The following is a 23,711-nucleotide window of genomic DNA, read 5'->3' on the forward strand; positions in this document are numbered from 1 at the left end:
ATTGCAATTAAAAGTCATAAATTTATAATTTTATTGGTTGAAAAAATTCGCTTGTAAAGATTAAGCAAAGGATTACATTTGTTATAGTTTAAAAGGCGAGGCTTATTTTTATAATTAAAATTTGCTAAGCGTAGCTGTGACCAAGCTTTTAAATTGTTAACTGTACCCGTGTACTTCTTAAATGTTTGTTTTGTTTTTTTGAGAAAAATGAAAACAACATTAGATGTGAAGTGCGAGATTTTATTGATAGATTTTTCTAAAATGTGCTTAATTTACTAAGCCATGACTCAAAATGTATAAAAAACTGAAGTGATTTTAATCGTTTTTATTTTTTAAAAATCATTTGTTTCTTTAAACTTGTGCAGAAATTAACTTGCTGAAAGTGAGGTATACAGCAATTTAATCTTATGTTTTTCTTCGACTTAAGGCATTTTTCTGAGAGCAAATTGGCATGACGAACATATTTTATTATCAATTTCAAAGCTATTTGCCAGAAAATTATGTTAAATACATTGAATTGTATTCCTTTAAAAAAATTTATGTCTGTGATATCATTAAAAATTTATGAAAAGTGTAAATTTAAGTTTACGTTAAAAGGTCCCAATGTTGTATCTGTATTATTTTAAGGAGTTTTTTTATTATTTAAATCTTATGATGGGAAATCATATTTATCTGTTATACACATTTAATATGGTGTCATTTATGTACATAAATTTTTAATTGTATTTAAACAAATTTTTTATGCTACTTCTTATTAACATAAGTGTAGTAGAAAAATATATTGGAAAAGTAGTTACCTATTGCAAAATTTCTCAATATTTTTATACTTTGTGTACCCATACACACAATTATTATATTCCAAGTACCCCACCCTTATTTGGTATTTTTACTAACAACTGCATAAATCTATGGTAAAACATTATAAAAGCAATTTTAATTTTGCTAGTTAGGTGAAAAGGGTGTACATTGCTAATNTTTTTGACATTTTTGACGGGTTTTTGACGGTTTAAACCAGTATTATACCCTTGTCATGTCAAAAACCACTTTTTGACGTCAAAAACCCAACCCTGATTATAATACTTATACTACCATTAAACGGCACTTCCTCACAAATAATATGTTTATGAGCGTTTTCATTATTTTTCTTGTCGCAGAACTGGAAGCTGCAGGTACCTATATTTCCGTATTGTGATCTGTCGCGCCTACTACAATCGCCAAGGTGTCAAATAGATTTTAAACTTGCAAATTTTTTTAAAAAAAGCATGTAGATGTTTGCCCTGGGTTGGCTACGAATTATATTTTTCAAATTGGTCTCTTTTATGTGATGTTTTATTTTTTTAGTTTCTCACGGTCCACTGCCAGGAAGTTTTCAAGACTTGGCTATTATTCTGCCACAGATCACGATACAGAAATCTCCCCGATGCTGCATTTAACTAATATGCTGCAACTTCACCAAAAAGCATAAATGGTGTGCTATAGGTACTAATTATTGTGTTTTTTGAAGAAGAAAAAAAAAGTGTTAATCATGAAATGGGATTGATTAGTAATTTTTATCCTGACTTAACAACACTTATTCCTGTATTGACTTTTGCATGGACCTAATATTAAATATTGAATGTCTAATATTAAATATTGAAAAACTGTTCCGGAAACACTGACTGTGAATTGAACAATTGGTGTAAAATTTGTATGCATAGCAAGATGAACTGAAAGTCTTATTAAAAAAATTTTGAGAGATGTATCAGCTCAAAGGATGTTCCTGTCATCTGATTATGATCAAAAATATGTGGGCCAGAAAACTATTTAGCTCTGTCTAAGAAATGAGAGCCACGGTTCAATGTAAGGACATAGCAAAGAGATGGTATGAGATAAGCTCTTTAAAACTGTCACAAAATCTAAACAAATACATCAGTTCAAGTAGCAACTATCTACAGAAATAGTCAAATTTTAAAATTTTTTGAAAAATAAATCGGGTTTTTATTTATTTATTAAAGTGATTTTAGGCTATATGAACCTTATTTAATTAATTTTAGATATTGATTTGACTATTCTATAATGTGATTTTTGTGTTTTAGATTGATTTGCAGATGATCTTGCTCTTCTTACATTATGGAATTGTATAAAAAGTTTCAAGCATGACAACTGAACCTTCAGTACATTTAGTTAAGGCATTATATGATTATAAAGCTTCAAATAATGATGAAGTAATTATGGTTATTTTCTAATCATTATGAACGCTACATTAAATTTGTTGCTTGTGTACAGATTTTTTTTTTAATGTTTGTTTTTTATGCCACGAAGCTTTAGCACAATTTTTTTAAACTAAAGAAAACTTTTTTTCATTTGAAGTTGGGAATGATAAAATTTTATTTTGAAAAATCGGTCAAATAACGAAACTCTTGCATGAAATTAAAATTCATGCAATATTTTTTTTTAACATATATATCAAGATTACTAGAACTCCAAATTGTAGAAATGTTTTGCTCAAATTATCCTTCAAAGTTTGGTAAGAAAACCAGTTGTTTCAAAAATAATTGAACTGTCTAACTCCTGATCCTCCCCTGGCATTGATTATAAGTTGCCTAAATTATCGCAACCCAAACTTGGGTCATTGAAATTCCTGACAAAATCAAATCATGTAAATTAATTATAATTCTTTACTCTAATTCAAAACTTATTAAATTAATTGGGTGCTGAGCTAGAATCCTAACCCACATTCATTCATTCTATTATTTAAGTATTATGATATTAATTAGGATAAGAATTAGAAGATTTATTTTCCTTTACTGATAAGGTCTTTGATTTGAAAATGTTATATAAGTTGCTTTATTTTCCAATTATAGTTTGAAATTCGGTTGATTAATGAAATTTCTTTGAAGAAAATCAGAAAAACGATGAAACCATTTTAATACTTACATGATCAAAAGTTTTGCTTTTTTTTTTTTTTTTTTTTTTTTTTTTTTTTTTTTTTTTTTTTTTTTTNAGGATAAGAATTAGAAGATTTATTTTCCTTTACTGATAAGGTCTTTGATTTGAAAGTGTTATATAAGTTGCTTTATTTTCCAATTATAATTTGAAATTCGGTTGATTAATGAAAACTCTTTGAAGAAAATCAGAAAAACAATGAAACCATTTTAATATTTACATGATCAAAAGTTTTGCTTCTTTTTTTTTTTCCAAATTTGTTTCTATCTGTGTGGAGGTAACTTTTAAAGTTATACTGCGGTGAAAAAAGAAAATTGAAGCTAATTACATCCAGTGCATGACTTAATGTACTATCTAAATTTTGAGGACCTCTAAACTGTAATTTTATATCCAATGATAACCCTGAAGTATTCAGGATTTTGTATATTTCTTAAAAGCTGGCTCCATTACATTTCCCAAAGGTTTGCTTGCATTTTATGTAATAAACTTTCAATAATTTTTAATAACAATTTTGGATTGTGAAATAATTTTTGGCTTTTTCTATATTTTTATTTTATTCTTTAAAGCTTTGCTTAAAAAAAGGAGATGTAGTTACAGTTACTCAAGCACTTGAAGGTGGTTGGTGGGAAGGAACCTTAAATGGAGTAACTGGCTGGTTTCCAAGCAACTATGTGAAAGAACTTAAAACAGGTAATTAATATGGAATTGCACTTTGTATAGTGTAGCTCGATTTCGAAAAATAAAATGTAAACTAATGCTTAGTTATAATGAAAGGGTTAATAACTTATTCCAGTAGCTGTTATTAGTTTGCACAGTACAAAGAACTTCATAGTTTATTTTATTTTTTGAACAGAATGTTAATTACCTGGATTAGGACAATATCATTGTTAACAGCAAATTCAGTTGGATCTGTTTACTTCTCTGCAAGCCAGATTTATGTTTTTTTCTGGAAAAGCATTTCTAGTCATGGGAAAAAATTTTTAAAAAGTTTTTCCATTTAGCTTAAAAAGTGAACTTAGTGCTAGGGTAGTGGAATAACAATAACAGGTTATTGCAGTCAATCAAAAAAAAACATCTTTAAAATGCAAGTTACTGAATTAATGTGTAGCTTTAAAAATTTTATTTTAAGTTACTATGGTTTAAATAATGTGAGATGTAACCCATTCTAATGCATTCTCTTTAAATATAAATGCTTAGACTTAGTCAAACCAAATAATGAAGAATTTCTTGAACAATTTTTAAATGCTTTACTGCTAAGTATGCACTATTAATATTCAATGAAAATTTAAGGTTTATAGACAGTTTAAAACATATTTAATATTAAATGTTTGCTCATTATTATCATATATTAAATGCAAGATAACATTTGCTAGAGGTGTCTTTTTACTATATGTAGCACGATGTATTTTGATTTTTTTTTCTCATGATATTTAATGCCATGTATTTTGATTTGTAGATAATAGAGTATTTTCTGAATAGTTTGATATTCTTAAGAATTAAGTAATGGATATTTGAGAGTCTATTCTATTGAATATACCTATCTATTTTCAATTCAGTTTCAAAGACTAAATAATAAATACTTTATAATTAATATTTTGTTTTAATGTATGACTGTCTCCACTTTTTGAGAGTTAAATTTAATTCAGTTCTGTTATTGTTTTATGACAATTCATTTCATAATTATATTGAGATTTTGGTATGTATCATTAGTGTGAGTAAAATCTTTTTCTTTTTTTTTCTTAGGAATTGAGAAATCTGAAAAATATAATAGCCTGCCTATTGAAGTGCCTTCTTCACCAAATTTAAATGATGTTAAATTGTATAGAGAAATTGTAAGTATCTTTTAATGATACATTTTTAATAATTATATTTATTACGCCCATTTTAAATTTTAAGCTTTTGGAATCTGATCTTTAATGAAAGTTTCAAAATGCGTGTTATGGTAGATTCTTTACTAGAAATAATAATATCATTTGCTGTTTTCATATCCTTAAGTTTTAAAATTTCTAGTTTTGTCCTTCACTGCACGCTTTCTTTTCTTTCTTCATAACTCTATTTCTCCATTGCGCCATAACTGCACCAGTTACAGTTGAAATTTCAAGATCATTGTACTTTGGGTATCTTCTAAATTCATTTTATTGTGAATCATTATTATTGCTACTGGTAAAATTATTATGCTTTTTCATCTGTACCTAGAGTTTAAGTGAGTGGATACTTATACTCACATTTCAACAAATGTCATTGTTTTGCTCTCATTGTTTGTCTTTCTCCCTCTCTTAATTCATTGTTATTGAACTCCATTCATGTGCAATTTTCAAATATTTTTATTCCTTTCTTCTTAAAGATTAAGCATGAAAAAAGTTTCCCATGTAGACCCTTGTGCTGACCTGCCAACTCTAGGATTTCTGACCTGAGTTTATGCTTTTGTGTCAAGACATGAAGGACCTCAGGTCAACAAATTATTTTCTCTGGCTTTTTTCATAATAAACTGTATGAATTGTTGGATCCAGGCGCACTTTGCATACAGCGCCCAAAACTCTTTCGGCCAAATAATTTGGGAGTTTGGCTGTGTTTAGCTTATAGTTTATTCCTTTTTAGAGCTTTTTTTTTATAGTTTTAAATATCTGATAAACCAAAAAAAAAATATTTATTGGTGCTTTAATTTACATTTTTGTCGTGCAACAAAGCTTCCACAGATTTCTCTTTTAAGAGTGCTAGCTTAATTTATACTAAAATAACTGATTCTGAAATTTTGAGTGAGATTTCAACTGTTTAACAACAAAGCCTCCTCAAATTTCTCTTTTAAGAGTGCTAGCTTAATTCATTCTGAAGTAGCTGATTCTGAAATTTTGAGTAAGATTTCAATTGTTTATTTTTGATTACTAAAATTTTTTGTTGATTAGTTTATCTGTGTTTGTAAAATTTTTAGGAAAATATGATAAAGTTCATGTCTTGATATTCCAGAAACTCTTAAACTCGGCTTTAGTTTTCAGGTCTGAAAACTAAAAGCAAGAGTGTGATTTTTCAGTGAATATCACCGAATTCAGCATATCTTAAAACTATTGGCTAGTGGACTTCCGCTAATCAAAAAATTATAATCCGATGAAATTGTGAAACTTTCACTAAATCTCCTTGACAAAACATAAATGTGATTTACAGACACGTTTACATACATGTGATTTTTCGGCCCATTTTATTGCTTTGATTAGGCTGATTTGAATATGAAGAACTGCTTCGGAATCTGCTAATATCTTGAATCTTATGTGCGCTATCTTAATATCAATCATAGCTTTTCGTATTTAACTGATTTCAAAGTTAAGTGTTGCTATTTGTTTTCACTGAATTTAAAAGTCGCACATTGTTATTCGTATTCCCGCAATTTAAAAATACAATATGGCAATTTGTATATGCACGTTTCTAAAACCTAACATCGTGATTTGTATTCACGGGATCTAAAAATTATGCATCATGATTCTTATTTATGCAAATTAAAAGTTCAACATCGCAATTTGTATTTTTGCATTTTTAAAATCCAATATCGTGATTCATATTCAAGTGATTTTAGAATCTGATCTTGCAATTCTTGTAAGAAGTAAATTTTTTCTTCAATTACTTACTATGAAGGTGTGATATTCTTCAACAGTACATAATTTAATTAAAACTGTTAGCTCAAAAAATTATGTTAAATATGAAACGTGTATGACTTATAAATTGATATTTTGATATCAATATTTTAATATTCTTTTTTTCACTTAGTATCATTATTTCCCCTGATTGGCTTATCATGCTTTATGTTCCTATTTTTGTTTTTAACAATTTGGCTGCAATAAATATCTCATTTTTTTTGTTCATTTTTGTTGATATATCTCATTTTTATAACTGTATAATTTCATCTTCATTTTTTTTCCAGGTTTTCCAAGATATTATGGAAAGTGAAAATGAATATTTATCAGAGTTGCAGTTTCTGGTTAACAATTATGTTTTAACTCTCAAAGGAAGTGATATGTAAGTAATATTTGGCTAGTATTTTATATTAAAATATTGTCCTTAAATGAAATTCTTCTTTAGTGTTGTATAAACTGATCAATTAGATTTGTGCAATGTTAATGTATAAGCAAAACATATTGTGCTGCACTTTTATGTAAAAATTTCAGGTATTCACAAGTAAAAATCTAATTTTCGGAGCATGGTAAGATAATTTTAATTGTTAGGGAAAAATTATAAGTAATGTAAAAAATTAGAAATTTAATAAATAAGTGAGATTTATTTATTTTGTTTTGCTAATTAGTTTCATATCAAAATTATTCTAAAGAAATCATTACAATAATGATTTAATTTCAATATTAAAGTATAAACAAGTTGTATCTTTTCCTGAGAAAAACTTATTTTATTATATTTAGATGTTAAAAAACTAATTTTACATAGTTGCATCTCTTTGTAATAACTATACTTTATGCTAAAAATATTAATTTAATAATTTATATGTAATGATTAGGAAATTCAATTTAATTTTAAACAAATGAGCTTTCAAATTTCAAAATCTTAATTTTTTATGCAACTGAAATTTGTTTTAAGCTTATTTTTATTATAAATTAACATTTGTACACTATTGTTTAAAATATTCTCCTCACATTTTATAGCCTTGGAAGTTTATAAAAAAATTTTCATCCACATAATGACAATTTGATGAGAAACAGTAATTCATTTATAAATTACTGAACAATTAATAAGGCAGATTGTTGCACTGGAGAATATAAAATTATTACAAGAGAAATTAAAGTTTTCTTCATTAGTAGCTATTCCATTATTTAATCTATATCTTTATATAGGATTAAATATATGGGAATCTATATAAGATTATTTTCTGTAATGTGCAAGAAATGTTCTAATTTCAAATATTATTAATTAATAAAACTTAAACGGACTTAATTATGTTTACAAATAAAATACGCTTAAAAATCTCTGTGATGTGATTAGATATTCCTACTTGATCGAAAAAAAGCATTTTTGTACAAAATTTCAATGCACATATTCTAATTCCTTTCACTTGTGTTCCAAAAACAAGCAATTTTTATAAACTTTTTTGTGGCTCCAATGAAAATTATTTCTTTGTGTTATGAAAGTGCAAAATTGTTTTAGTTTAAGTCATTCATTTATGTTTCATTAAAATCTAACTTCATTTCTTAATAAAATACCACCCATTTTTCTAGAGTACCACCCATTTTTCTCCATTGTTCTAGAGTAGCACCAAAAATAAACAGCTATTACTCCAGAACATTTAACACCCCACACTGAAATCTCCATTCAAATCCTATACTAAAATTGATTGTAGTAAAATCCTGACAAACTAAACAATCAATAAATATACTAAGTAAATATAAGTCATAGTATAGTTTGCAATTACTAATATTAAATTAAATAATTTTAGTAATTCTGATCTGAATGGTCCTAACAGCATAATCATATAGGGTTTTGAAAGTGTTCTAGATTCATTTTTTAATACCTCTTTAGACTAATTCTTTAAAATTAAGTCATTTGAGTGAGTTTTTGTTTCTTTTTTTAAATCTGCTTTTAAAATTTGTTTTCAATTTTTTTTTTTTTAAAATCATAAATTCTTCTGTTGCATTTTCGTTTGTAACTCTATGTGTTCTAGATTCATTTTTTTAATACTTCTTTAGACTAATTCTTTAAAATTAAGTCATTTGAGTGAGTTTTTGTTTCTTTTTTTAAATCTGCTTTTAAAATTTGTTTTCAAATTTTTTTTTTTAAAAATCATAAATTCTTCTGTTGCATTTTCGTTTGTAACTCCTCAAGATATATGTTTTTATTTATTATTTTTGTAACATTTTAACATCTAACATTTTGTAACAGCTGTTTTAAAGTTTGTTTGTTTTTTAGCAATTATCTGGTTTAAAATTTGTTCTTTGTATGTACTAACACATATTGTAAAAAAGGTTGTTTTTTTTTTTCAGTTTGACAGAAATTGAATATAATTATTTAGTTAATAATCTGGAAGATGTTTGTGCCTGCAGTGTAGTATTAGTTCATATGTTAGAAGATGTCAAACGGTATGAAAACACATAATTTACCTTCCTATTAATTAGAATTATGATTATCTCATCATGCTTGTTAATTTTTTATAGTACGTCACCTGAGAATCAAAGAATTGGTGCTGAATTCATCAGAGTTTATGTTTATGTTAAAAAAATATTTCTGGATTATGCTTCTGGTCATCCTAAAGCAGTAGCTGTTATTGAAAAGCATAAGTTAGTATTTTTATTATATGTGTGTGCATATATGTATCCTTTTTTACATGTAACTTAAGAGTTCATCAGGAAGAGCTATTGAAATTTTAAAGGGAGCTGAGCAGATTATGTAGGTTAATAACATAGGTTTTTTTAATATGCTATTGTCTTTCTTGTTCAGAATTTTAATATACTTAAAAATATACAAGAAAATAAGAAGATAATGTTTAATTTGCATTTTTTCTTTTTTTTTTAATTTTATGTTATAAGTATTAATATAATTTCACTAAAAATAAGCTCTATATTTATTTTCTTTATTACTAACTTACAGCTGAAAAGATAAAACAATAAAATTTCATACATCAGTAATTAGTGATAATTTTTATAATAGTCATCAATACATTAAGAGTCTCAGTTGATCGTGAATTTATTTCAACCTTGAACATTTGTGTTGCATGAAATGGTCTTTTTCCCTGCTATTTCTCTACTAAAAGATTAGTTTTCTTACTTGTTATCCAGAAAGAAAGCTGTGTATTAAGAAGAAATTTCCATATAAACTTGCAGAAATGTTAAACACTCCATCAAAAAGCTTTCAGAATACATTTTGAAATATTTATCCATAAGTATGTCCATGAAATATTTATCCATGAGTATGTCCATGAAATATTTATCCATAAGTATATAAGTATCCATATGTCACTTTGCATGAGGAACATAATTAAATGGAATAAATGAAAAAAAATCATTTATATTATTTGTAATTTTTACAAATAATTATAATCCATCTTTATAATTAAATAAAAAGGCTATTTTTTGCATTACAAGTTTATAAGTTCATAAAATTTTTGTATTATACACACACATATATATATATGTATATATATATTTGCTTTTACTTGCTGATCAGTTAAAAAATATTGAATTTTTTTTATTGTAATTGGTTGAATTAAAGTAAATAATATAAGCTTTTGTTATCAACTGAATTCTTTTATGTATATGTCCAGCATTATAATTAAATATTTTACAGTGTTTATAAAGCATTTTGAATGTTTTCATACATTTTTCATCAACTTGCCCTCCGGTAAACCAATTTGTTGTCCAATTTCAACTTCCTATAATAAAAATGAATTCTCTTGGAATTGATTTATTGAAGAAATAAGATATTTTTAAAGTTACTTCTTGAAGAAAAAAAATCATCTTGAATGTTTTAACTTGTACTCTATTATATTTTTAGGTATTACATCTTGATGTTTTATTTAATTTTTAGAAAGCCTTTGGAAGATTTTATGGAAAAACGTGGTGCCCCTCCTCCAGGACTCCTAACTTTAATTACTGGTTTAAGTAAACCATTCAGAAGACTTGAAAAATATGCTGCTGCTCTGTTAGAACTCTTAAGGCATACCCAGGTTATTTGTTTATTTCAATTCAGCAATTTCTGTGTTTATTTCTTAATTCAAAGATTACCAATTAATTTCAATAATGGATGTTCCACAGCTGAAGATTATGAATAATGTTATTGATTAATTTTTATTTCAGATTTCTATTAAAAATGAAATTAATGTGAAACAGCATTGTCATGATTTTAAGTATCTGTTATCAAATACTGTATTCAATATTTTAATAATTCTTCACTTTAATTGACTGAGTATTATTTGTATTACTCCAAAATCAGATGTTTTTCAAACACAAATTGTTAAGCTCCTCTTTTATATTAATGTTGTTTTTGATAAGTTATGTTTGTGATAATCATTTGTTTGGTAAAAGCTGTATGTCATTCATCACTTAGTAATTATATGTTACTTTACCTCTACAAAACGTCCACAAATTTAAAAAACAATTACAAGGATGGACAAAACTCTTTTGTTTCTAAATTATTAATTCCTGGAATAGCTATGGTTTAATACTGAACAAAAGTTAAATTTATGTAACAAAACAAGAATTATGTACTAAAATTTGATAAATTATAAGAGCTATGTTCTGTTTCTTAAACATATACATTGCACAAAATAAAAAGCAGACTACTCTGAATAACTTTTGTTCTAATGATAAGATATTCATGTTTTAGGACTCAATCTTAAAGGTTTGAGGGAGTGACCTCATGTATGATAATTAATTACTGCTGACGACATTTTAAGTTGCAAAATCAGACACAGAAACTCTGAATAACGCCTTATGTTGATTTTAATTTTTTAGTATTTCAAGATATCTCGTACTTTTTTAGCAAATTGAAAAATATTTGCACACAATTATTAAAATCCTTTGTTCAAAAATAATTCCATGCAAAATATAAGTTTTAATGAATATTTATTATTTTATTTATTAACAGTCAAAAAATTTTAAATTGTAAGTTATAAATTTTTTTTTTCACATCATTATAAAAATTGCAATTTTAAATGACAAAATACAAAATCAACCAAATTATTTGAATTTTTCCTGAGAAATGGATTTTTTTTTTAAGTATCTGACTTTTCTGAAATTCAATTTCTCGGGAATTATTCGACAGGTTTCACTCAAACTTTGTATTTTGCCATTTAAAATTAAAATCTTTAAAAGTACATTTTATGCCTAATTTCGTAACTTAAAATATTGTCTGCACTAATTAATAAGCTTATTTGAGGTCACCCCCTTGAACCATTAAGATTGAGTCCTAGAATGTGAAGATCCAATCATTAGATCAAAAGTTATTTTGGATGGTCCATTTTATATTTTGCCCACTGTACATGTAACAAGACATTAAATTTTATTTATGCACAGTTTCTACTTGTGTTACTTCATATAGTAGCATTTTCATCTTTTATGATACATTTTATTTACTTTGTTTCATATATCAATAAAGAGTAGTAAAATCAAATCAGTAATAGTTCCTGAAGTTTAAACCTATCTGATTGTTTTACATTTAAATTGAATCCTAATTTCAGTTATAAGCAAAACACTATTCCATTAGACATACTCTTATTCTATCTACCAAATTTTCCTTTTTTTGAATTAGATCTCTAATTTGTAGTTATGTATTAAAAATTTTATTTTTTACTTTAGGAAAGTCACATTGACAGGGGTGATACTCAAAGAGCTGCGTCTTTATACAGTGACATAGCTGTAAGTTTTCACAATATATTTACTTGAACTTAATTTTAATAAGAAGCATTTATTTTTCTGCCTAATACATGTTTATTTATAGAATGTTTGCTCAAATGTAAGGAAACAGAAAGAAATGGAATTAGAAATAATATCTGGGAACATTCAATGTTGGGAAGGAGAGGTAATATTTTTTTTTCTGGACATTAACCTTATATTTTCTTACTATTTCATTGAATTATATGTCACTTACAAAAACTATTTCTTCGCTTTAGGGAATTCATANAGAAGCATTTATTTTTCTGCCTAATACATGTTTATTTATAGAATGTTTGCTCAAATGTAAGGAAACAGAAAGAAATGGAATTAGAAATAATATCTGGGAACATTCAATGTTGGGAAGGAGAGGTAATATTTTTTTTTCTGGACATTAACCTTATATTTTCTTACTATTTCATTGAATTATATGTCACTTACAAAAACTATTTCTTCACTTTAGGGAATTCATACGCTAGGAAATATCGTTTATATGGGAACAGTTACATTTCTCACTGATGATCAGCAGAAAAGTAGTCAGTTTTTAGTGTTATTTCCAGAAACATTAGTCATTTTAAGTGCAAAGATAGGAACTTTCACATATGAGGTAATAAAATATGAATAATTTTTTTCTAATAATTTCACATATAAATAATTCTGTTACAAAACCTGCTAATTACTTTTTGGATTAATCAAGAAAAATATGAAAAAGATTATAACAAGATGTATTGTTTAATAAATTATGTTAATTAAGGTTAAAAAAAATTAAATATCAAACTAAGGAAAATTAAGTCAAAAGTTTGTTCATGGTAAAAAAGAACAAAACTTGATACGTTGACTTAGTTTTAATTCATTTTTAGTGTGTTTTGCATCTGTACCACTCATGTATATGTAAATGTTTATATGTTCAACTGTTAGCATGCATGCTAATATTTTAACTTTACTGTAAATAGAATACTTTAAATAAAATTTTACTTCCATATTTTCTTGAAATGTGCTTGTAAATATTTTTTTCATTTATTAAAATGAAATAATATTAATCCTTTTTATTAATTATGTTTAAGATAGTTGCTATTTCTGAACATTACCATTCATCTTACATTAAAAAAATGAAGTTGGGATAATAGCCTCATGGAGTCATCTGTTATTTAAGCCTATTACGATTATTTATTTTTTTTAAATTACTAGTAAATGTCTAAATATGTAATAAATAGATTTATTTGTTATGTAACATTATATTTTATTTGTTATATTATTTAAAACAATACATAAAAATAGCAATTTAAAAAAGAAATTAGGAGAATTTACTTTTCCTCTATAATTTAATTAATTAATAGTATTGTCATAATAAATGTTAAGTAATAATAATAAGTAGTGATAAGATATTAATAAGTGATATGTATTTAATTAAGAGTAATGCCGTGCAACATCATATGAAATTGTTAAGCAATTTTGTCAAGATACCAAAATTTAAAAATAAATTTGGCTATTAAATAGCGAAATTATTCCAGCCCTTCCACTCTAGTCACCTCCCTTTTCTCCTCCTCCTCCCTTCCTACATAATGTCTGAGAACATTTAATATTTGGAAGGAGAGGTAATCCTTTTTTCTTTTCTATTACATTGATCTTATATTTTTCTTAATCTTTAGTATAGGATAAATCAATCTTGGTAAGTTATTTAATCTAGAAAATTAATATTAGTTGTGTTGCCATGTGATCAATTTATTAAAATAGATTTTTTTTAATATATTTATTAAAATATTTGGAGGTAGTTTTAATGCTGAGTGACTGAAATTTATTTCCTGACTTGATAGTGAAAATTCAAGTAATTATTCTGTTGTATTTTTCTCATAATATTGTTCAAATTTTTTTTTCTTGAAATAACAGGGTAGACTCCCACTCTATGCTATCACTGTGAGAAAAATTGAACCATCAGAAGGTCTACAGTTTGCATTTGAAATAAATGGTGAATATTTTTTGATTTTTGCTAATTTTATGTACATATAATTATTTCACCCACAAAAGTACTAAGTAAATAACTATTAATTCCTAAAAATCTAGAGTAATATGCTTAGAAAATTACAATAGATTAAAAAAAAGAAACTTCACCTAGTCTGTGCTTAGCGTAATAACTTTAAAAAAAAATTTCAAAAAAAACTATAATTATAATAAATTTAATTCATTAGGCATTTATAAAGTCTAAAAGCGTCCTTTCACTTATTGTTTTTCTATTACAAAAAACTTATTAATATAGTTTCTTTCTTGTTATTCAAATAAAAAGTTTTTATATTGAGGAGAAATTTCTGTACTAAATACAAAACTCATTGTTGACTCATAATTTTAAAAATGTTAACATGCATTTGTATATATTCTCAAAGATGTTCTTTCATGCAAAACCATATGCCTGATTTTATATTGTGCAAGAAAAAGTTCCTGCTAATTATTTTTATGTAATGTAGTTCAGTGGTAATTATTGCTTTTGCTTTATTCAATTTTTATTTTAATTTAAAAACAATAATAATAATTTAAATGTCTGAAATCATTTATTTTACCCAATATGAATGTATAGTTTGCTATGATGAATGACTTAGGGTATACTTAATTTTAAGTTACTGACTTTGTCACTATCTCTTCACTTTTTGAAATGTTGATTTTACTTATTGTTTTTCCTAGGAAACTTGATGCAGCGTATTATTGTCATTTGTCCATCACCAGAAAGTTTCAAACAGTGGATGAACTCTTTTCCAAATCATATCATTAGAAGCCCAGTATCATTATTAAGCTCCAGATGCAGCACACTACCCCGCGCCAACTCATCCCAAGCATCTCAAATGCAAACTTCCTACTCTCCTGCCCATTCTACTCGAAGTCTACAAACAAATGTATGTGGTTCTTTAGTTTTATAAAGTTTTTTTTTTTTTTTAGCATTGCTTACGTATAAAAAAAATTCTTTCACCTTCAGTTCTATTTTACGGTGCACTTTTTAACCCAGTCACTGATATACGGTTGTACCAAGGATCAATGAAAAATTTTATTTTTTGTAGCCTATTTTTGTGAAAATTTCTTAACTATGTGAAAAATCCAATTTTAGCAATCAATATATTTTACATTTAAAAATGAATATTTTAAAATTTTTAAATGGACATTTTAGCCAATTAAATGGAAAATTCTGCAGTCCATTCTTGGTTGGATGGAAATTACCAACTGAGCATGAGAAGAAGCATTTTGAGCTGTGGTGGCTCAGGGGATAGAGCGTTCGCCCCTCAATGGGATGGCCCAGGTTCGAATGCCAGTGGTGACTGGTACATACAAATTCTGCTCCAGGCTTGCATGGACCACAGTGCTGATGTAAAATATCCAAGGAGATAGGTGAATCATGGGTAAGAATCCCCTTGTTGTTAGCCTAACTTCGGGAGGTTTTCGTGATTTTTCCTCTTCATGTAACACAACAATTGCGGCATAGTTCCATCAGTAAGTCCTCCACGAAGGCTAGTTTGTCCCAATAATTAATCCAGGAATTCTCTTGTCTTCTGGGTTGGGTTCAAAATTACAATTCTATGGAGTTAAACATTGATAATTGTAAACTCAGAATTAGATCAGCTATTCAATGCCAGTTGTAAAAGATTTTTAAAAAAAATGGTATTTACAATAAAAAAAAATTTTATAACAACAATAAATATCTTAAAGATTTTGTTATTTTTATTTAATTGAAATTCTAAGAATGCTAAATATGGTTATCTAGTCTATTTTTACTGTGCATAAATTTGAAAGAAAAGTGATTATTGTGACAGAACACACATAAACAACAGTTTTAGTTTTGTTTCAAAAAGACAAATTGACTTTAACTATATTCATTATATATTTTTCAACTTGCTTCCTTATTAATATAATTTAATTTGTTTCTAACCTTTTTTTTTTTCTTTTTTAAGTCTTCCAGAAGCATATCCCCTGAAGATAAGTCAAATCGCAATTCTTCTTCATCTCGTCCAACTTCTAAAAAGTTCTGGACCAACTGGAACTTACGACCTCATCCTCCCTTAAGAGCTAGTCTGACATTACAGAATGAAGTTAAGCTAAGAAGAAATAACAGCTGTAATAAAGAAAAAGGTTAATTGGTGCAATATTTCTTTTTAAACATCTAATTTTGTTACTAAAAATAAGAGACAACATAATTAAAAAAAAAAGTATTTAAAAACCTAGTTTTTCAAATTGATAGAAGGTAAGTTGACATCTAAATTTGAAAAATATAATAAATTTATATTTGTCTAATTCAGTACCAAAAATAGTACCATACAATCTTCAAAAAATCTGAAGAATTTTATGTGGTGAGGGTAGTTTATCTTATATTTTTGGTTTTGGGTATAGCAAAAATGGAATTTCTGCTCGAAAACCTACTTGAAAATTTTGCTTTTATATTATTTATATATTTTTTTTATATTTATTTTTAATATTTTGTCTTTATGGAGATTTTTGCATCTTTTCAATATATTATTTTGCAAGGTGTCATAAATATTTTTATGATGTTTGCATTGTTGCCAACGCTTCTGCGCCTTGCAGAAGCTTTCTGCATTAAGTCCCATTTTCTTCCTTTTTGCACTGTGACCTAAATCTTCTGCATTATGAAAATGTACATTAAAATTTTGTATCTTCTTGGAACTACTTATGTATATATTACACATATGCTTGGTTGGATAGTCTCTTTTGCCTCGCTTGAACAATAACATCTTTGCCAGGGCTGATTGTGCTCCGGAAGTTTCCGGAGATCAAAGGTCAAGACGTTTCAAAGAATCATTGATCACAGAAGTTTCAGGAAATTAAATTTTCAAAGGTTGAACTTAAAAAGCACAGTTTATTTTATTTGTTTGTAAGGGAGAGCCAGAGAAATACTTTATAAGCTGATATTCATGATTAATATTCATTTTTTATCAGTAAATAGTTGTTATAATTATAAGCTCAAGAAAGAAAGACATATTTGTAAATTTTTATTACTTCTCCAGGTCATCATAGGTATGTGTAAATGGTATAAGTATGTGTAAAATTTTAAATATATTTTAAATAAACTAAGAATTTTTTTTTTTTTTTAAATTTAAGAAATTTTTCGGAATTTTGAGTTGGGCTCACAATCAGCCCTTGCTGTGTTTCAGTCTTATAAAATATGGACATCATTAACCTGATAATCTTAGTTTAATAAAATGTTAATAATGATAAATGTTAAAACACTACCTAAATTATTATTGAACACTAAATTCCAAAAATTGCTGCTGATGATTACAGGATTTTTTTTTTTTAAATGTTTAAATATTCTAAAATCACTCAGAAATAGAGTTGTAAAAAACTAAAATTCCTTTGTAGTTAGTGATGAGATAGATAATTACAACAATTAACTATATCAATGGTTCAAAAAGGCTTAACTTTACTGTTGAATTTTTGAATACGAAATAGAAATTGAAAGTGCATTGAAATCTTCTGAATTTTAAGTAATTTCTTCAGCAATTTTTAGTGAATCTTTTGAATTTTAAAAGATATGGGTTGGTAGGATGTATTTGAGATATTTACTACATTTAAATCTTGTAATTTTTTTGTAAGAAAAACATTTTTTCACGTTTTGATCGCTCTGTATATGTAATTTAATATTATTTACTAGCTGAAATATTCTTTCTATTTTATCTAGATCATGAATCAGAAGGTGATATACCAGTCCGCCATATGATGGAAACTTTAAATATCTATGACAGAACTCGAAATACTCTACCACTAGGTACTAACAACCTTTCTAAAAGTGCGTTACTGTAATGGTATTTAATTCTAGAGTTCAAGTAATATTTTTTTCATTATTACATATAGCTACTGCCAGTGCACCTCCGAGACTAAACTTCGTTGAAGATAAAATAATAATCGATGGTTTTGATGGTGACGGAACAGAAATCAAAGAAAAGTAAGTTAGAGCACAATACAATGTCCAATAACTTAATTAATTGGTTTATTGATTTGTTAATGCAGCTCAAACTTCTATTATCAAGGTATTGAGCATGTATATTTTAAAAATTCCTGTTGTACAATTCTAAATTACTTATTTATTATTTTGAAGTTACACTGGGACTTAAAACAGTATTAGAAGCTGAAAATGCATTGAGTTGAACAAAAAATAAAGTGTGTTATTTTATTATGAAAACAGACAAAATACCTTAAAATGTGAATTTCACAAAAATTGTTTTTAAAAAAATATGAAAGCATTCCTTAAACGGCCTTGTTAGCCAAAAGATTATGAAAGTGAAGACTTCCCAATTTTGAGGAGACATGAGAGTGGCAATACGAGTCCTCAACACAATGTAGTCAAAAACATGAATATGGTCCGCATTGTGCTCAGATTGCCATTACTGCCTAGAAAAACTGGTACATGAAGCAATCTGAAACTGAGTAAACTTCCATTTGATGTCAGGGATAGAACCCCAGCGCTACACATTGACAAGCCTTAAGCACTGTGTCATCACTGCTCATAGAGAAATTTCTCTCGAACCCTCTAACAAAGTCTGAATGATATATTGTATATTGAGAAAGAATACTTATGGAATTTAATTAATAACCAAACAAAATTCTGTTGAACATTTTGTCATCTGAAAACAAATGAGCTTCTTGTATGAGCGTACTCTTTCAATTTATCACCCTAATTGAGATATAACTTGATTATCATTTTGTAACTTCATGGTAGTATTGTAGATAGGGGAAGAAAATAAATAAATTTTGAAAAGAAAAAAAAAAATATTATTCTGTAGTTTTATCTTCAGAAAATTTTCAGTCTAAGGATAGACAAAGTTTGAGTTATCACCTTCCTTTTTTTAAAAAAGAAAGAAAAAGTTTATTATAATGAAAGTAAGTGCTGATTATGCATCAGAAATTGAGGTGTAATTTATTATACCTACTACTAATTATAATTGATTGAAACTATTACTATTATAATTTACTTACAAAAAATCTTTGATGTTGTATTTTTGTTTGTTCTTCCCTTTTGTATTATCAGGTCATAGCTACAACTTCCTTGCTATGCATGCAATGCGCATAAAATATTTTTAATTGTAAAAATGTTTTAATTGCTGTAATTATATTTTTAATTTTATGCACAGAAAATGCAATTATCCTTTTTTTATTCCCTAATGTTGCATTTTATTTAGATCTCTTGTTGATACTGTATACATGTTGAAGGACCAAATACTTGAACTGAAAGGGGTTTGTATGCTTTACAACATTTTGTATTTAGTATTTAGATTTATTAAAACAATATGTGTTCATTATTTTCATTTATTTGTGCCTCTAGGAAGTTGCTACTTTAAACAAAGCCTTGCAGGAAGAGACAAAAGCAAGAAAAAAGCTAGAAAACTTTATTAAACAAAATCTTCCAGGTCATGAAAGTACTTCATATACTAGTCTTGATGGCTGATTTATTTCAACAATCAAAGAAGCAAGAAAGCTCAGGGATATTAGATGATAGAAAACGTGGTATGAAATATATATTGAAATGCTACTGTGATTTAGTTTTATTTTATTACTCTCTTGTTTAAGAATTCCTCAAACTTTTTCTTTAGTCTATTTACTTCATTGGCTTACTGCTTTTATTATCCATAAGAATGTAAAATAATTACATCGGTAAATATTTATAAGTTTTTTTATAGGTTTTATCACCTTGTTTAATGTTTGTAAAATTGGATTTTCTCTTAGCTGCCAACTTTTTTAAACATACCAAATTGACTAATACTATTTTTCAAATCAATTTTTATATAATTGTTTGTTGATTGTTATTATAATACCGTAATAAATACTGGTTGAATTGCTAGTTGGTTCAAAATAATGGTGATCTTCATAATAACAACCTTCTCTTACTTCTATTGCAGCTTTTCAGATATAATAGTGTGTTTGAATCAAAGATTTTTTTATTTTGAAACCTATGTTATTTTGAGTTGTTGTTTTTTTTAAATTTGAAAAAAAAATCTAAAATTGAAAGATGATTTTTAAGGTTTTTAAACCAAAACAATTATTTAATTTGTGAACTTTAAATTCATATTTTTTTTCTAAACTTTGTAGTACCTAGAATTTAATGTTATGTATTTTTCAAATGTTTTTAAAAATCAATTTTTAACTTCAATATTTTGCTTCATTTTTTTATCTTAAAAAATACATAAACAAATATTTATTTTATTATTCACATAAATATTCTAGTTTTCAAAAGTTGGCAGCAATTTTAATGTTTGAAAAATAGACATGCATTTTTAGACTATTTATGGCTTACTCCTTTTTAAATAATAAAATGTGATGCTTGTTAAATGATAATTTTAATTCTTGATTTCATTCTAAATGTTAAGCCTGTTAAATTCAGTCCCTATTTAATGTACTTGTCCCTCATTATGATGAATTATACAATTATTATGAATGCCATTAAATTTTTCACTGATTTGTAAAGTTCACTTCCTAACTTAATGAAATAGCTTTATTCGTCTTTTGATATGTAAATGCTTTGTTTGTCTTTACATGATTTTATCTGTATATTTGTTGTTTTAAAAGACATTGGCTATATTTCAAATTATATAGCAACTCTATTTTGTTTTTGAGTAAATATTGATAGATTTATTAATAAAGTAACTGCACTCATCCAGTGCCTTGTATGCAAAAATTGTTGTTGTTAACAATGTTGCCTGATTTGTTGTGAAGACTTAGCTTAAAGCTATGCGATGCCCTTTATATTGTATAAGAGAGAAAATAGCATAAATATATGCCTGACGTTTGTTACTATTTCCTTGTATTTAATGTCATTTTACTCCTTTATAGTGGAAAGATATTTTTTAATTCTGCTTGCTACGAATTTTGCTCTGAGAATATTTGCCATTTTATTCGTTACTAGTTATAGACATTTTCTGGAATGAATTTGTGATATTGTTGCAGAGATCTAAGAAGTTTAAATGTTAAAGAAAAGTTGTGGTTCTACTGAGAATTTTTAGCTATATATTTATTATAAACATCTGATGTTTTCTTCTCAGATTTATCTGAATATTTCTTGTTAAACAGCTAATTATCAAAGAAAAATTTAATCATTGTGGAGGAATAAAAAGTGGGAAACCAAAACTAATATTTTAAGATACTGTTATACAGTTTAACGACAATCATTTTTAAATCATAACCTAAAATTATCAATTACATCTTTGCTTTATTTATTAAACCTGCAAATTAAAGTGGTTAAAATAAATTAAGAAGAACAGATTTGCAGAAATATTTTGCATACATGAAAGGGTAAAGTGTTCTATTTATCATAGATTAATAGTTATATCTATATTTGAATTAAAAGAAGAGCTATTGAGATCTAATAAATGAAAGTTATATATTTATTGAAAATGAACTAATCATTTACACAAGGAATGTTGCTCTAGGTATAATGAACTCTTGTAGTCTTGTACATTATAATATACTATTGAACAATATACATTAGTTTAACTATAAATTTCAGATTTTTCTTCTCTTAAGAAAATTGAGTAGTTTTGAGAACTAGCTGTAGTTCTTATAACTTTAGATTGTAATAAATTATTAATTTTCACAATTAAAGCTTTTGTGTGCAATTTAATTTAAATTAATTTCTATAAATACTTGCATTTTAATAAACTTATGCTTTTGCGATTTAATTTTAAAATTTTGTAAGTTTTCTCAACTTTTGAGTATTGTAAAAAATTAAAGACATTTAATTTTTTATATTTATTATTAATCAATCATATATTTATTATAAATCAAACAAACCAAAATGAATGTTTTATAAGAGGTTATTCTCAGCATTTTGATTTTTATTATTTCATTTTGAAATAAAGCAAAAAATAGTATCTGGAAAATATATATATTAACTTTACTACTAAACCTTTTGTGATTGGCATGCTTTTCTACAAAAAAAAAATTTCTCTCTAATTTTCAAGAGAAACAATGTATAGTTGTCTAAGATTCTCAGAACGTATGGAAAATGTTCCTTTGTCCCTGGATGTTAAATACCAGGTATGTTATAGATTACTTTAGCGCAGCTTACGAGGGTATTCTAGTGAATATTATCTATGTTTTTGAAAAATTACTGGAATATTATATTTGTTATGTAAATTACCAGCAAAGTATAAAATGCTGTCGTTCTATAGAATGCCTAGACATTGTATATAATGGCAGACGTTTTTAAGCAAAGAAGGAAATATGATAATTATTATATACTTTCCTTAAGCATTGTACAGTATGATCTTGAAAATCTGACTTTCTAAAAACCATACTCACTATGACAAAAATTTCCTAAATTTATGTCTTTTTAAAAAAAAATATCTGCTCTTAATGAAAAACGTTTCGCAATGACCATGTGTCTTTCGGATAGTTTTTCAACCATTTCCATGTATTTTTTTCAAATCCCGACATTATTACAGCATGCAGATTTTAAATTTGAGTCCTGCTCGATTTGCAATGATTCAACATAATTCTATATCGTTTGTTGGCTGGTTATTTATTGTTTTTCATCCATTTCTACGTAAAAAAAAATTTCTTCGGATTCCTATATTTTTAACCTAATAATACGATATGTGAATTTATTATGAGCTACCACTTTTTGACGGTCTTAGTTTGCAACAATTCCATCGCACACTTAAATTTTCCAATCTTTTTTTGGCAGTTATTTTTTTACCATTTCCCCAGTTTTTCAAATGTTTATGTTTTTTATATGATGTTATTATAACACCAGCATTTAGAATATCAAGGTGTCACTTTTAATTATTCAGTTCATAATGATTCACGTTGTTTAACGATAATTTTGTTTCGTTATTCATCGTTTTTTTTTACTATTGTTATGTGTTTTTTCAAAATTGGAAATAATTAATGCTATTTTATTATGATCCAGAAAGCTCGAATTTGATTCTTCTTTTTTGACATACCTGATTCACGATGGTTCTATCATAAATCCATATCGTTTGCTGATTATGTTCGCTGGTTATTTATAGTTTTTCAGCCATTTTCACATTGTTTTGATGTGCTTCATTCGCAGTGATTGCTTTGTTTTCCAATCTTTATTATTTATTTATTTTCGCAGTTTTTGATGTTTTTCATCCTATCAATACGGTATTTTATGACACACAAAGCTTTAATTTGAGTTCGTGCATCTTGAACCGCTTAAAATGAATATAATTTCATGAGGTAAAAAAATTAAAATCACGATTCTAGTGACCCTTTAGTGAATTCTAGTGACCCTCTGAATTCGAGACTTTTTTGACGATTTCCTGATTTTAATGACTCTTTGACCCCTTAATTATTTATATATAGCTGTTGGAATTAATTTAGGCATCTGCACACACGCATTTAATTGCGACAGTAATTATACCCACCTGGTAAGATTAAAACTTCAATAATTTTATTGGTTTAAGTAATGTACCTATAATC

At 26.5% G+C, this 23,711-nt stretch overlaps 1 protein-coding gene across 1 annotated transcript; it reads left to right on the forward strand.

The window, feature by feature from the left end:
* Positions 1-183: 183 nt before the first annotated feature.
* LOC107447033 (Rho-type guanine nucleotide exchange factor) lies at positions 184-21,353 on the forward strand. Its single transcript, XM_043047226.2, has 18 exons — positions 184-387; positions 2,076-2,204; positions 3,492-3,615; positions 4,669-4,757; positions 6,836-6,930; positions 8,898-8,993; positions 9,069-9,191; positions 10,438-10,576; positions 12,207-12,266; positions 12,349-12,429; positions 12,745-12,888; positions 14,169-14,247; positions 14,955-15,163; positions 16,211-16,388; positions 17,953-18,039; positions 18,126-18,216; positions 19,451-19,505; positions 19,594-21,353. The coding sequence occupies exons 2-18, from the start codon at positions 2,136-2,138 to the stop codon at positions 19,714-19,716; spliced, it is 1,842 nt and encodes a 613-aa protein (XP_042903160.1). The 5' UTR covers positions 184-387; positions 2,076-2,135; the 3' UTR covers positions 19,717-21,353.
* Positions 21,354-23,711: the final 2,358 nt, after the last annotated feature.

The sequence above is a fragment of the Parasteatoda tepidariorum genome, chromosome 1 (assembly GCF_043381705.1).
Source record: "Parasteatoda tepidariorum isolate YZ-2023 chromosome 1, CAS_Ptep_4.0, whole genome shotgun sequence".
Taxonomy (NCBI): domain Eukaryota; kingdom Metazoa; phylum Arthropoda; class Arachnida; order Araneae; family Theridiidae; genus Parasteatoda; species Parasteatoda tepidariorum.

Excerpts from the sequence above, each read along its gene's own strand:
- LOC107447033 (XM_043047226.2), top strand. The coding sequence starts at position 2,136 with ATGACAACTGAACCTTCAGTACATTTAGTTAAGGCATTATATGATTAT. Across the intron at positions 9,192-10,437 it reads GCTGTTATTGAAAAGCATAA|AAAGCCTTTGGAAGATTTTA; the intron begins GTTAGTATTTTT and ends TTTAATTTTTAG. Across the intron at positions 12,267-12,348 it reads CTTTATACAGTGACATAGCT|AATGTTTGCTCAAATGTAAG; the intron begins GTAAGTTTTCAC and ends GTTTATTTATAG.